Source organism: Dermacentor andersoni, chromosome 5 (assembly GCF_023375885.2).
Source record: "Dermacentor andersoni chromosome 5, qqDerAnde1_hic_scaffold, whole genome shotgun sequence".
NCBI lineage: Eukaryota > Metazoa > Arthropoda > Arachnida > Ixodida > Ixodidae > Dermacentor > Dermacentor andersoni.
The window spans coordinates 156,968,771-156,981,909 of NC_092818.1; the positions used below are offsets into that span (position 1 = coordinate 156,968,771).

Genomic DNA, 13,139 nt, shown 5'->3' on the forward strand with positions numbered 1-13,139 from the left:
CATGACGTTTTTTTTTGTTCTTTTCTTTTTTCAGATAATACCGATTTTTTAATAAAAAAGTAATGACCACAGTGACCACCGCGTTTTTGCAGGCGAGTTCCTAGGCGAGGTGGACATTCTTTGGCGCTAATAACGTCAGGCTCAGATGACTGATTAACAACAATTAATTAAATAACTTTTTTATTAGTTCCTTGGGGACAGTTGTCTAAATGGAAAACTTGGAGGCAGTCACATTTTGATGGCCACCCATTTGCTTCCTAATTTCAGACGCGTACATAATTCAAGATATTCATAATTGAATTTCAAAAATCAATCGAGGCAATATCGAGACCGAGCGAATCTCGCTGCGCGTCAGACGAAAGCGCCTGGTAAAGAAGTGTGGGGCCAAGTTTGAATCATAGCTTGTCGCAGCAAATCCTGACCCAGTCTACAGTTCCGGACACAGTACAAAGTACCTGGCATGCTTGCCAGGCAAAGCATGCCGTGTCAGTAGCTGCCGCGACTGGCCGAGACGCTCTGCTTCAAACCCCCTCACGCTGTCGTCACGGGACGTCTCCGTCTGTGATGATAGCGGGGCCGCCTTTGCTGCTTTGCCTCCATGTACCGTTGAAATTCGACGATAAAGATCTCGAATTAGGTGTGATTTTCAAGATTTACTGAAAAGGAGGGTGCACTAAAATGTTACTTCCTTAAAATTCACCATTTGAACAACTCTCCCTAAGGCACTGATAACAAAGTTTATTATTTAATTTTTCTTAATTAGTCATGTGAAGCTCACTTTATTAGTGGCCAAGTATGTTCCCTTGTCTGGCGCTACCAGGCGTCTCATACAACGCTGGAATGATGAGGAACGCCTCCAGCGACGTTGCAGGCGTCGCACCTCGATGGGACACGATGAAGCCCCTCCGTCAACCCCCGCCTTTTACAGCGAAGGTGTTCATGTGGACCTTGTGCAGTCGTTGTCGGACTTCGCTAAAAAGGGGTCACGTGACTTAGCGCGAGAGAAAAATAAGGGCTCAACAGGGAGAAAGGGTTTGGAGTAATCCATTCCCCCTTGTGAAAATGCTATCTTATACGCGAATCATATGGTTGTCGCACGGGACACATTTAACGATCGAGCCAGATCGGCATCAAATTTATCGACGTTTGATTTCACCCTACCGCGAAAGGAACAAATGTTATCCTGGCGGTTTGCGGCCAATAAACAGTGCCTCGCGATTGAAACACCATGCCAGGAGCGCGTGGCTGTCGGTACTTATTGCGGCGGCAAGAAGTGCCGGCAGCCACGTCAACCGTCAAACCAATCCAAGCAATCGTTAAAACGATTGCAGCGCCCGCATCTCCAGTGGTGAGCCTTGTACCCAATACATGGAACTTTGAATTAGTGGTTCCGCACATTCCATCCCAGCTACAACTATGGGACCACGATTAGTGCGTACTCCTGAGGAAAAAGCTGCCTACCACGAGCGTCAACGAGAATTGGCTCGTGAACGGGCTCGTAGTCGTAGCACCGACTCCTAGCTGGGCGTCAGAGATGCCGAGTTTAACTATTTCTGTACCGCGCCCATTGTGCATAGTTAGCCCGCTAACGATGGTTTGAAACGCCGCTTTCGAGACCTTCTGCGCCGCTAATGGACGTACTGCGCTATCGGACGTTAAGAAGGGGAACTATATTTTTATTTTCTAAGGAGTTTTTTTTTTCCCACCAGGCGGTAATTTTTAGCGGGCTTTGAAGTTTCGCGATTGTCTAAGTAGAAAGGCCACCCGCTATCGAATGCTTGAAACGTCGCTTTCGGGATCTTCAGCGCCACTCATGGACACACTTCGCCAGCGGACGTGAAGGAGGAGAACTATATTTTTGTTTTCTAAGCAGTTCAATTTCTTCCCCGAGATGCGGTAATTTTTGAACGCGCGCCGATGTTTCGCGACCGTCAAAGTAGGAAGCAAAAATGGCTGCCTCCGATAGCGGCGTGCTCGCTTCGAAAGATCGCAGATCTCGTGATTCCGCTGCGTCCGCAGCCCCTTTTATCGGTGGATCGAGCAGCAGCTAGTCTGAGGACGCTGCCTTGTTCTCATACTTAGACTCTGAGAGTGACGACGACGCAAGCCTGCCCGGAACACCAAACTGTACTGCTTGAACCAAAATTTTTGTTAAATTTTAATTTTTCGGAGAAAGTGCCTATTAGACGGCAATAGATGTTGTAGATCTCGTAATTTTTGTTACATATTTTTCTCAGTAGATATGAGCGTGTCGTCGCAAACCTTGTTCAGTGTTATCCCACAATTCTTATTCTGGCAATTTCTATCTTCTTTATGATATATATCTCGTTAATAAAACATTTATGCATGAAAAGTGCATTTATATTGCTTCTTGGTTATGTACTACGCAAAATTATCAGTGCAGTAGTTCCTTCAGAAAGAAAAGATCTGGCGTAGCCTGCAAAAGAAACCTATTTTCCGCATGGTAGGGAAAGAGTTAAACGGCAGCGACGAGCATCAACAAATACAATGTTACACTAATACTCCACTGCGTGGTGTAACACTCGGTGTAACTAACACAGCCTCGGTGTTCGACCATTTTCATGGACTGGAAGGGGCGGTAATGTTTTAGCAGTAGGAAGGGGCTTTAGTGAAGGAGATGAAATCGACAGTAGACATCCTACTGGTGCGAAACCTTCGACGTTTATTCGTGCCCAATGAAAAAAAATTGGATAACGCTTAAGCTTCGCCTTTAAGAGTGGAACGCCATAGCACTAAAATATCCCAGAATGCTTCTCACGCTTCCCGGCAACTGGAGCTAATGTAACCGTATTGTTTACCAGGAAACACTGGCGGCGAGCGCTATTCACGAAGCGGACCTTTCTGGTAGAAACGCGGTCTCTTGCGCGGGCAGCGATGGATGGGTGAATGGATGAATGCTATGAACGACCCCTATAGAATGGCGTGGCACGTTGAGCCACCAAGCTCTTGTTATATTGCCTAATGTCCTATCTATTTTAAAAAAGAATAAAGAAAGAAAAGGAGAAAAAAGACCCACGATGAATTTCCATAACCAAACTTTTCGAAACCCTATAGCGAACATTGTTTTTGTATGCATCCGTTGTTTGTCGTTTCCCTACTTTTCTTCCACCAATATTCCGATAAATACTAATCAATATTGCGGAGATGTTTACTTTCCCCTGCTCTCGCTGAATCCAAGGGCTTCAAGGAGGCCAGAGGTGCCTAAATCGACCGCGGGGCAGATATCTTCACATTCTAATAAAACACGCTCCATCGTTTCCCTAGCTTTACCGCAGCAAGCACATGCTTCTTTTTCCTTCTTAAATCTCGCTTTATAAATGCTTGTTCTAAGACATCCTTATCACGCTTCTAAAAGTAATGAGCTTCCCTTGAGTTATCATAAATAGTTTTTTTTCATGATTTCGTTTTTTTTTACTCTTAAGTAGTTAGTCGTAGTACGTTTCTTTTCCATTGTTGCTACCCACGAGGTTATCTCAGCGCCTTTGATTTCTCGCTTGACGTTCTTTGTTGCCATGTTGCTCACTATACAGAGTGCATACTTGCTGGTAAGCTTCCTAGTTCTTTTCCTCGACTGTGAATCAATGTTTTTTTTTCCTTTACAAATACCTGAACACTCTCCCTGCCCATTTAGTTTCTTCGATATTCCTCAGTCGTCCTTCATAATCAATTTTACTGTGAGCTACCCTCACTTCAAAAGTTGTCCAGCCTATATCAACTTCCGGAGCTTCATTTGTAGACTTCCCATGAGAACACAATACAAGGCGTCCCTCTGACCTTTGATTGCAATCGAGTCTTGAATGTACTCCTGATTTCAAACAAACAGCCGCATTTCCAAATGTAAGTCCTGGAACCATTACACCTTTCAACATAGCCCGGAGCACCCGTATCTGTTGTATCCCCATAGCGCTTTGGGTTTCATTATGGCCGCATGTGTTCCATTATGGCCACATTTCTCTTCCCCTTCACTGTTATTGTTTTTTCCTGTGTTTCCACATGTACCTATTGCCTACGTTTATACATATAGCAAGGTATTTATATTCTATTACGCGAGGTATTTCTTGGCCCTATATCGACACTGTCTGTTCACTGTTTTCATTCAATAGCATAACACCTGATTTTATGACGCTAAATTTCACATATCTACACATACATACCTTGCCCATCATTTGGCTTGTTACCTAGCAACACAATATCGTCCGCATAAAACAAACCTGAAAGCTCCTACTCTACTACTGTACCTGCCTGCTTGTATGAGAGATTAAACCCGATAATACTTCCCTCTAGCACCCTTTCCATCCTCACCATGTACATCATAAACAGTAGTGGCGATAAAGGGCACCTCTGTCTCAGTCCCTTGTTGATATCAATTTTCTCTTCACTCCTCATCCCTTCCTATTCAACGCAAACGGTATTTTGTAACTAAATCTCTCACAAAAGCTGCATACAGTCCCTAAGCCTTCCCCTTCCAGAATATCCCTCAAAATGTTGCAGTCTACGTTCTCATACGCTCCTGTTATATTTAAAAAGGCCACATATAGCGGTTTCCTTTCTACTCTTGATATTTCAATACACGGAGGAAGGACAAATAAGTTATCATCCAGACGCCTACCTGTTCTGAAGCTATCCTGAAATTCTCCCAAAATTCCATTATTCTCTCCTCATGCTTGCAGCTTTAATTTAATTGCCCGCATTCCTAGCCTGTATATTACCGATATAATGGCCAACGATCTATATGAGGGAATTCTATCTTTCTCCCCCTTACCTTTAAACATTAAATTCATTCTACTTTGTCACCAACTGTCTGGTATTCGTCTATCTTTTAAAGCTTTTCTACTGCTTTCAACAGAGCTTCCTTACTTTTTCGTCCTAGTTCTTTAATTTTCCTAACGGTAACCTCGCCTATCCCTGCGGCTGTGCGCTTAGGAATTTTCTCTTCGACTGTTATTTTTCGGTTGTAATTTCTTGCCGCTTCCCCTTCCAGTTCGTTTCTATCTTCGTCTAGGATATGTTGTTGTATTGTTGTTGACTTCCTGCCTAATAAGTTCATGCGGTTCCAAAGCTTTCTACCTGCGGTCTTCTTTTTCTCACGTATTTCTGACAACCACAGTTCACTTTCACCTTTTATCTTTGCTTAAATCAGTACATGCACCATAGATTTTCTCCCGGTATATTTACCATTTTCTGGCTACTTCATTCTGTGGCAACTGCATCTTTTTTGCCTGCCTCTGCTCTCGGGATGCTTTCTTTCGTTCAGCGATCGCATCTCGTATCTCCCTGTTTCACCATCTTTTCGGTTTCTTTTTTTTTTCCTTTCCAACAAGCGTGTTGCTTTTCTTTCCCTATTTCTGTCGTCATTACACTTAGAAGCTCATTATATTCCCGTTACCTGCTTGGTCGTTTGCCAAGTTCTTCCTCGACTCTTATGATTATATTTGTTATTTGTTCAGCGTTCAAGTTTGCACTGGCCATTCCGCGCTCCTTTCTCTCCTTCCCAACGGCATATCCCATTTCCATAACGATGTGTTTATGGTCACTTCCTATGCAGCTATACCCTTCCTCGTCAATGACCATTTCCCTCAGCTTATCATGAATTCCTTCTGTCATTCGGACAGTAATCAATCTCCGAGTGCCGGTTTACTGCTTCCCACGTGGTCTGCCCGACACACTTAGGCCTCGTATTCACGATAACGAGATGTTGTTGCTCACAAAGATCTAGCATTGACTCCCCGTTGTCGGTATAGCCATCTAGATCCTGTATGTGGGCATTCATATCACCAAATAGGATCATTTCGGTATCATTCCCGTAACCCTTAATATCAGCTCTTAGACATTTCACTGTCTTGATTTTTCTCTCTGCAATTGCTCCCAGTCCCCAAATACGTTACGCCTAGCCAAGTTTTCTTTCCAATCATTGCACATGATAACCAAAGATGCGCTTTAAATTTTGAGTTTACTCTTTTCCATTTGGCTCCCTGATGGATTAGCATTCCAACTCCCCCTCCCTTTCTTTTCGATTTAGTTCCGCTGCACCCTTCCAAACCCTAATTCTTAATCAGTGGCGGCTCTTCCGAGTCTCTAAGATGCGTTTCTGTAACCTATTTGTTCTCTATTTAAGTGCTCCTCAATCTCTACCTACTTTTCCTTTCTTCTGCCGCCCGACATGTGCATGCAGCCTATTGCACGGCGAGCTCTCTTTCATGCTTTTCTCCGTTTTCTGTTATTGAGGGCGATTCCATTCTGAGGTTCTGCGATGCGGTGGAGGCGAGCGTCATCTGCAGGTGTTGCAAGGTCCAGGGCGCGCATCTTTATGGCCTTTGAGATTCTCGTGCCGGCACACACAAATCTCGGAGGCCATGGCTGCTCTATAAAATTTAGAAACGCTGGAAAATGGGTTTATGTTTGAGTTTCCGCGTAACAGAATTACGTTTTCTCGTATATTAAAATTATAATCCAGCGCTATCGTGTCTGCAGGTTGTGTCTAAGTCGTGCTTTGCGATTTTTCTGACCTATTTTAGTTTGCGAAATTCAATTAATTCATTAACTTCTCTGCGCTACATGGAGGGCCGGCGTGGGCCCTCCATGTAGCGAGGTTCGGAATAGTTTTTACCGAAGCGATGGTCGACACTGGACGCGTGACGCCGACGCCGCATTTTCTTTGCCACAGGGTCCTTGACGCTATCGCGTTAATATTAGATAACGTCAGCTTGAAGTATACTGCTCAGACCTGAGTATACACACGCAGCAGGCTAGCAGAAACGCTACAGTGTGCGCTCGCACAACGCTTATGTCAACAGCTGAAGGCGGAACGCTATCCTTTCTCCGCCACTGCGGGGATCTAGCGTAGCTTTGACAGGGCGCCCACTCCCTCTAGTCCTTTTATTTATTTGTTGGTTAGTTAGTGCCTATTGCAGATCACGTAAAGCCCAGGAAGCAGATGGAGTACATTATTGTAAACGGATGCATGAAGAATTTCGAAATACTCATATGAAGAACGAAACAAAGTATACAATAAATACTAAAGTGGGATACAACATTATCAACTCAGGAGGCATGAGAAATTAGTCTTTGCAGCCAAGCGCCCTCCGTGTCGACCGCGTTTCGAAAGACCCGCGAAACCTCGGTGCGCGAACTGAGCATGTGCCGCCAGCGGGACAGTGCGAGAACGGCGGCGGCGTGAGTGCGCCTCCAGCCATTCCAGCCATAGGGTTTCCTATGGGGAACTCTGGCGCTGCAATCGTTTAGCCGCCGTGGGAATGATGGGTATACCGCATGGATCTGTCTGATCTTCGTGCTTGTGGATCGAAACGTTCCTGCATGGCTTTGTTTATTAAGCTTCATCCGCCTTCGTTGCCCTTAATTTCAGTGCAATTTGTACCTCCCAAGTGCAGAGAACTCTGCGGAACACGCGCAATCGTTACTGATTGCAGCGGTTCAGCCTGTCGAGGTAGCCAAATCGAAACGCACCACGCGGTTCAACGCCCTGCCCTGCTCGCGAGAAATTCACGGGGGCGTTCTATGTCACTTGTGGATGCATGCGTCCCTGGCGTAATTATTTCGATATCGCGCTTCTGTGACCTGTATTCAAATTTTGGCGTCGGTAAATTTTAAGAATGTATATTTTATTATTTATTACACGGTGCGTTGTCTAAAACGACGAGTTTACAAAGTCACAAAGCCGTCTGAAGCCAGAAGGACGACGTTTAGGCAAATACGTGCTGTACCTCATCGTTCGCATGCTGGCTGAACCGCCCCGCTTGAAGCCCTCGTGTAGACACCAGCTCCAGAGTTCCCTCTGGTAATTACTGTATGAAACGCTATGCCTCGGGCATTGCTATCGCAATAAATCAAATTATGAGTAATATCTGTGCGTATTATCTTTCCTCCGTTGTTAAAGGTAATTCTGCGCCGCTTTTGTAGTAACTTACCATTTTCTAGCGATATAAAGTATATCGCACTCCTCTACTCACGTAAGCCTGCGCTCACAAGGCACGTGCTGAAATACCTGCTGCGTAGTTTCGTAAGCTCCCCGATACGAAAACGAGAACGAATATCCGTCCGTCGATTGCTTTAGGTGCCTTCTTTTCTATAGTATAGGGAGAAACGGCATCCTTGTCGCACAAATTGTCTACGTAACGAAGTGTTTCGTGTGCGTGTTTGTCGTTGCAGGAAAATAATCATAATGAGCAGTGGCTTTCATACCACCATACCGAAGATTTTATTACTGTTACGGGTAAAGCACGTGCGCGAGGAAAAAAAAAATGAAATGTATACAAGCGGTCATATTTGCGCCATTTTAATTTCATATCCCTTAGATACTGACAGCTGTAACTGGAGACATATAAGGCCACAATACTTTATATAAGGGATTCAATCTGTCAGTGACAATAGGGCGCGGAAAATTGAGATGGCAGTTTGCGCTACTTCCATACTGGTATTGTATTAGATTAAACTGTGGAGCTGTATGTAATGTCACAGTAATGTCACAGGGGAAGTAGCAGTCAAAGAAACTCATGTTCTATAAAGGAAACGTTTTTTTCGCTTCGACACAAATATAAGCTTTATTTTGGTGCTTCCTTACGCAAATGTTTTCTTAGAATTCAGTACAATGAAATTTGGCCGCCGCTGTCATGCAGATCTGCATACAGTTAGTTCCATTTCTTGTATCTTTTTTTAAGGCTCTAGATAATAAGTTACCGTCTCTTGTTTGCAACATGAAAGGAAACGCAGGAGCGCGTGCCAGATGGACTCAAACCCATCTAGGTGCCATGTAAAACAAAGTGGAAAGAAAGGTGCTGTGAAGTTCACATCCGGCTGGGTTTTCTTATGCAGTGTGGGTGGCGTCATGATTGCTATGCACGAAAGCCCGAGCTTGGCAAAGTTTGGGATCTCCGCGAGCTCTGGCGACGCCATGAGAATCTAATGGCATCAAGACATTACGTTCAACCCTCGGCACTTCTCCACGTTCATTGGCTTATCGAGGTTCAGTCTTGGGTTATCATAACCTGGACGTTACCCCATGGGTAGCAAAAAAAAAAAAAGAGAACTCAGTGCCCTTCCACTCTGTGAAGAAGGATAACCAGCAAAGCTGTGTAAGTGGGCCTCTTAATGGCGAACTGCACCTCCGCAGCGGGTTGGTCCGGCACTGCACTATCTTCGGGATCGGCCCACGTATGGGGAGGGCTTGACGCCTACTTCACCTCCACCGCGGGTCGGTTTGGCATTGCGCTGTCTCCGGGATCGGCTCATGTATGGGGAATTTTTCGCTTACCACGCCAACAACGGGACAAAAATTTCCTCGGACGGTAGAGGTATACAGCTTCGCCGTAAAAGCAGGAGTCACGTCGACGCTTTCCTTCGTTTGTTTATCGTTCTTAGAAGTTCATACAAGTAAGTCATAGAAAATTTTTTTAACGTATTCTAAAGAAAGGGTTGATGTGAGAATGTGCCACTCCTTCACTGCTCGTGTTCGACGGTGGCTAGACATACAATGTCCGAAAAAGGAGGCAGGCCCGTCATGCGCTTCAGAAAGGCTTGACAAGCGGCTTGTGCCATGTGTGTCGATAGAAAGGGCGGGACAGGGTGAGACAGCCACGGTATCGCAACATTGCATTGATAACAATAGATAGTTCTAGAATAGCGTTTTTAACCAAAGCTAAACGCGCTACATACGTAAAGAAACAGCGTTGTCCTAACTGCGCATGCTCCGAAAGTTATCGAGTTTCTGTGGTTCACGTGCGCGATGAGAACGTGCATTATTTGGCGAGTTTAGCGCTCATAATGTTTACCGACGCTAAGAAATGGAGTTGTCGAACAAGGCGGCACCTGTGGCTCTCGCTTCCCCGTGTATTCTTGTGAGGGCTACGCTCTCACTCTCGTTGATCAGCAGGAACTATTGAAATGAGCTTTTGTTTCCTCTAAACTCACATGAAACGCTAGTTAGGAGCACATACCGCGTGTAATTTCTTAGGCCCTTCGGCGATTCCAGCGTTCGTAGGCCGGACGAGACGCATCAGCCAAGCGACAGCATAATGGTTGCCAATGATTGTCTTGGCTTGGATACGCTTGTCACGACGCATCAGACGGCGCCTTGCCTTCTAGCGCCTTCTTCACGTTCGCGTTCCCGTACGTTAAAATCAATGTCTTGAAGGGACGCACACCCCGCAAGGACGCTTGTGTTTAACGTACATAAGGCTACAAACGCCATTACTGTCTAATAAACGGCGCTGGTGCGTAACATTGCCCATTCTTGTGTGCTTGAAACGAGGAAGCGGCGTGCGCAATGTGCACTCATGGGGACATACGAGGCTTCACATTCACATTTTATTATCCGCTGCAGCTTCGGGCGTCTCGCGCAATCTTTGTTCACTAACTGCCATGGAGCGAACGCAGACAAGCGAGAAACTCGAGGCATCCTGCTTAGCACCCCATGTCTTGCGGCTGAGGAGGCCTATATCATCACCCTATTTTCTGTCTACTTTCATATTCGCACTACCATCGGCAGTGGGCGTTGTCACAGCAGTGATATTTATTGCTACGCTCGAAAGCATTGACAACACGCCTGCTATCTTAAGGAGTTATCACAGCCAGGTGCCAACGAGATGCTCCTTGCATTTATCTAAACGTTGTCGGAATGGGAGTGCCAACGATGAACATTATAACCCTTGCCGTTGCATTTTGGTTTTGAGAGTGGTTATTTTGGTTGATAGTGGTTTTGAGTTTGAGAGGCTATTTGACACATGCTCTTATGTTGCCTTTCATATTTACCGCGACAGTACCGTAATGTCAAATCAGTACGATCCGTCGTCTATGACAAAACTACCGAGTAGATGGCACAGCCCATAGTTAGATAGCCCGTTTAGGCTCCAAACCAAGACGTTGTACTCGTAGTGAAGAAACAGACTATAGGATCCGACGCTCATCTACAAGATAACAAAGCACACGCTCACCATCACGACAATCTTTGCATAGTCTCCAGTCAGAGAAATTGGTCACTTGACAATCGACTGGACAGGGTATGTGGCAGGGCTGAAAATTGGCTGGCTTCTTGAGCGGAGCACACCTAAAGTAAGTAGTAGGAAAGAGAGAAAACAGATTAATAGCCCTCCACTTCGCATAGTCAAATGAACAAAAGCATGACGACAGCTGCTTTTGTCCATCTTTTGGCAGCGCTTTAGGCAGCGAGACCTCTGATGGCCACTTATTTGACGGAGCGTCGGCTGCCAAGGACGTTCAAGGACTCACTTCTTGTCGGAGACGCTTCCTTTGAAGAAGCAGTTGACGGTGCGGTTCTGTCTTCCGCGGCCGCAACCGCTGGTGACGTTCTCCGCGACGCACTTCTTCCAGGGGCCGGTCCTCCAGTGCATGCCGAAGCAGCGCACCATGTTACAGTCGTCCACCTCCCGCAAGTCCGACTTGGCAGGGCACGAGGCACCACCTGCAGTCGCGTCGCGAAACATGATGACGATTTAACACGTCAGCAGCAGTGCCACGCTGGAGCATTATAAGTGCAACAGGACGCGACACGTTATTGCATTGCTTGCTCGCCTGGCTTCATTTGACTCATTTGATAACACTGGTAATGTTCGCAACATTCGTCGCAGGCGTTTCCTCGACATCTGATTGTCTACTCAATTTGAAAAAAATGGCACGACAAGATGGGCCAACAACTATTCCTCATGTCAATTACCGTTTTCTTTGGTCACACTCGTATCGAATCACACTCCTTTTGGAGGAACGGGTAGACTTGAAGAAAGTGCGTGGTGACCCTAACATGTGGGTCACCACATGTTAGTCGATGTGGGTCGATTTTATTCCAATCTTGTGTAGCCAGACAAGCTGACGGGGGCTCTTGTTTCAAAATATGAAGTTTCTCGAGTTTCCTTTTGTTTTGACCAGATGCTGGGCTACACACGTCCAGTAGTGAGAGCATTCTGAGCACTATGGCTTATTAGGGCTCATTGCAGTGTGCGCTAGTGTGAAACGGGCATAAATGCTGGAAGCCATATGCGCCGACTACGGTGAGGGGGGGTGAGGGGGGGGGCGGGGGCAGAGCCTGCACCCTTGCGATAACGAAGCCTATCCCTCCCTCCCCTCCCCCAAACACACGCCAAAAGTCAAAAGCCATTACCAGAGTCTTGTCACCCATATTTTTTTATGTTTCTTTTGACTTGCCCCTACCGTTTCACTTAAGATTTTTTTGTGGCTAATAGCTTACTGCATCACTGCTGGCGCAGACGTGCACGGCTTTCAATATATATATATATATATATATATATATATATATATATATATAGTCTCGCTTTATTTGTGCAAATCCTCACAATAGGAGGACCAGTGGCGGCTGCCTCATTCGTATTTCCTCACTTCATCATTGTTTTAAATTTCCACTGTAAATACCATACAAATACACAATATGCTTAGATATATACACAGGACAAATTTTATTTTTCGGTTTCCCAGTCCAGTGATATCGTGCACGTTACACAACTGAAGCAGTATCACCCTCCCAGTGATGACATTTAGACGCCCCGGGACGTCGCTTCTGCCGCCGGGGGATTATGCTACACGCGTGTGATATTTGCTTGTTTGAACGAGGCGCGTGGACGCCATCACTCGAGAACAGAGGAGGAAGAACAAACTGGGCTCGCGCTGTGAATCTAACCGAGCAACGCTGCAACCGCTGTTGTAAATATAACCTGTAAATAGTTGCTCGTCTTACCGACTCGTCCTTCGCGTAACAATATGTTTAAAAGAGGAGGAGGTAGCCAATTAACAATTATTTCTAAAGGTAGGGATAGCCTATTCCTAGTGAATGAATATGTTGCTGTTGCTTCAAATTGCTTTGTGTGCTTCTTGGACCCTGAAAAATAAAAACACCTATAGACTTCAGTGATCCCTTCGGCAAAGCCTTTTATCAACGTCGTGTAAAATGCACTTGAATGATATTTGTCTCAGCATGGCTTCTCTTTCCAATGAGAAGCCATACTTTCCAATTTACAAACAATATTCGGAATGGAAACATCATCACTTGCATGCAGAGGTTTTAATATATACAAGGCGTCCCAATGAACTATTATGCGCGAATATTTAAAGACAGAGCAATGCGTTACTGGAAGAAA

The 13,139-nt window shown here is 45.4% G+C and overlaps 1 protein-coding gene across 6 annotated transcripts in view; it reads right to left on the bottom strand.

Moving 5' to 3' along the window:
- LOC126531446 (thrombospondin type-1 domain-containing protein 7B-like) overlaps positions 1 to 13,139 on the bottom strand; it is an 834,929-nt gene that overhangs the window by 198,613 nt on the left and 623,177 nt on the right. For all 6 annotated transcript variants that reach the window (XM_072288436.1, XM_055071177.2, XM_055071178.2 and 3 more), the window contains 2 exons: positions 11,263 to 11,455; positions 10,968 to 11,080 (listed from right to left, as the gene is read on the bottom strand). In XM_072288436.1, the coding sequence (XP_072144537.1) occupies positions 10,968 to 11,080; positions 11,263 to 11,455 (306 nt within the window). The remainder of the gene's footprint in view (positions 1 to 10,967; positions 11,081 to 11,262; positions 11,456 to 13,139) is intronic.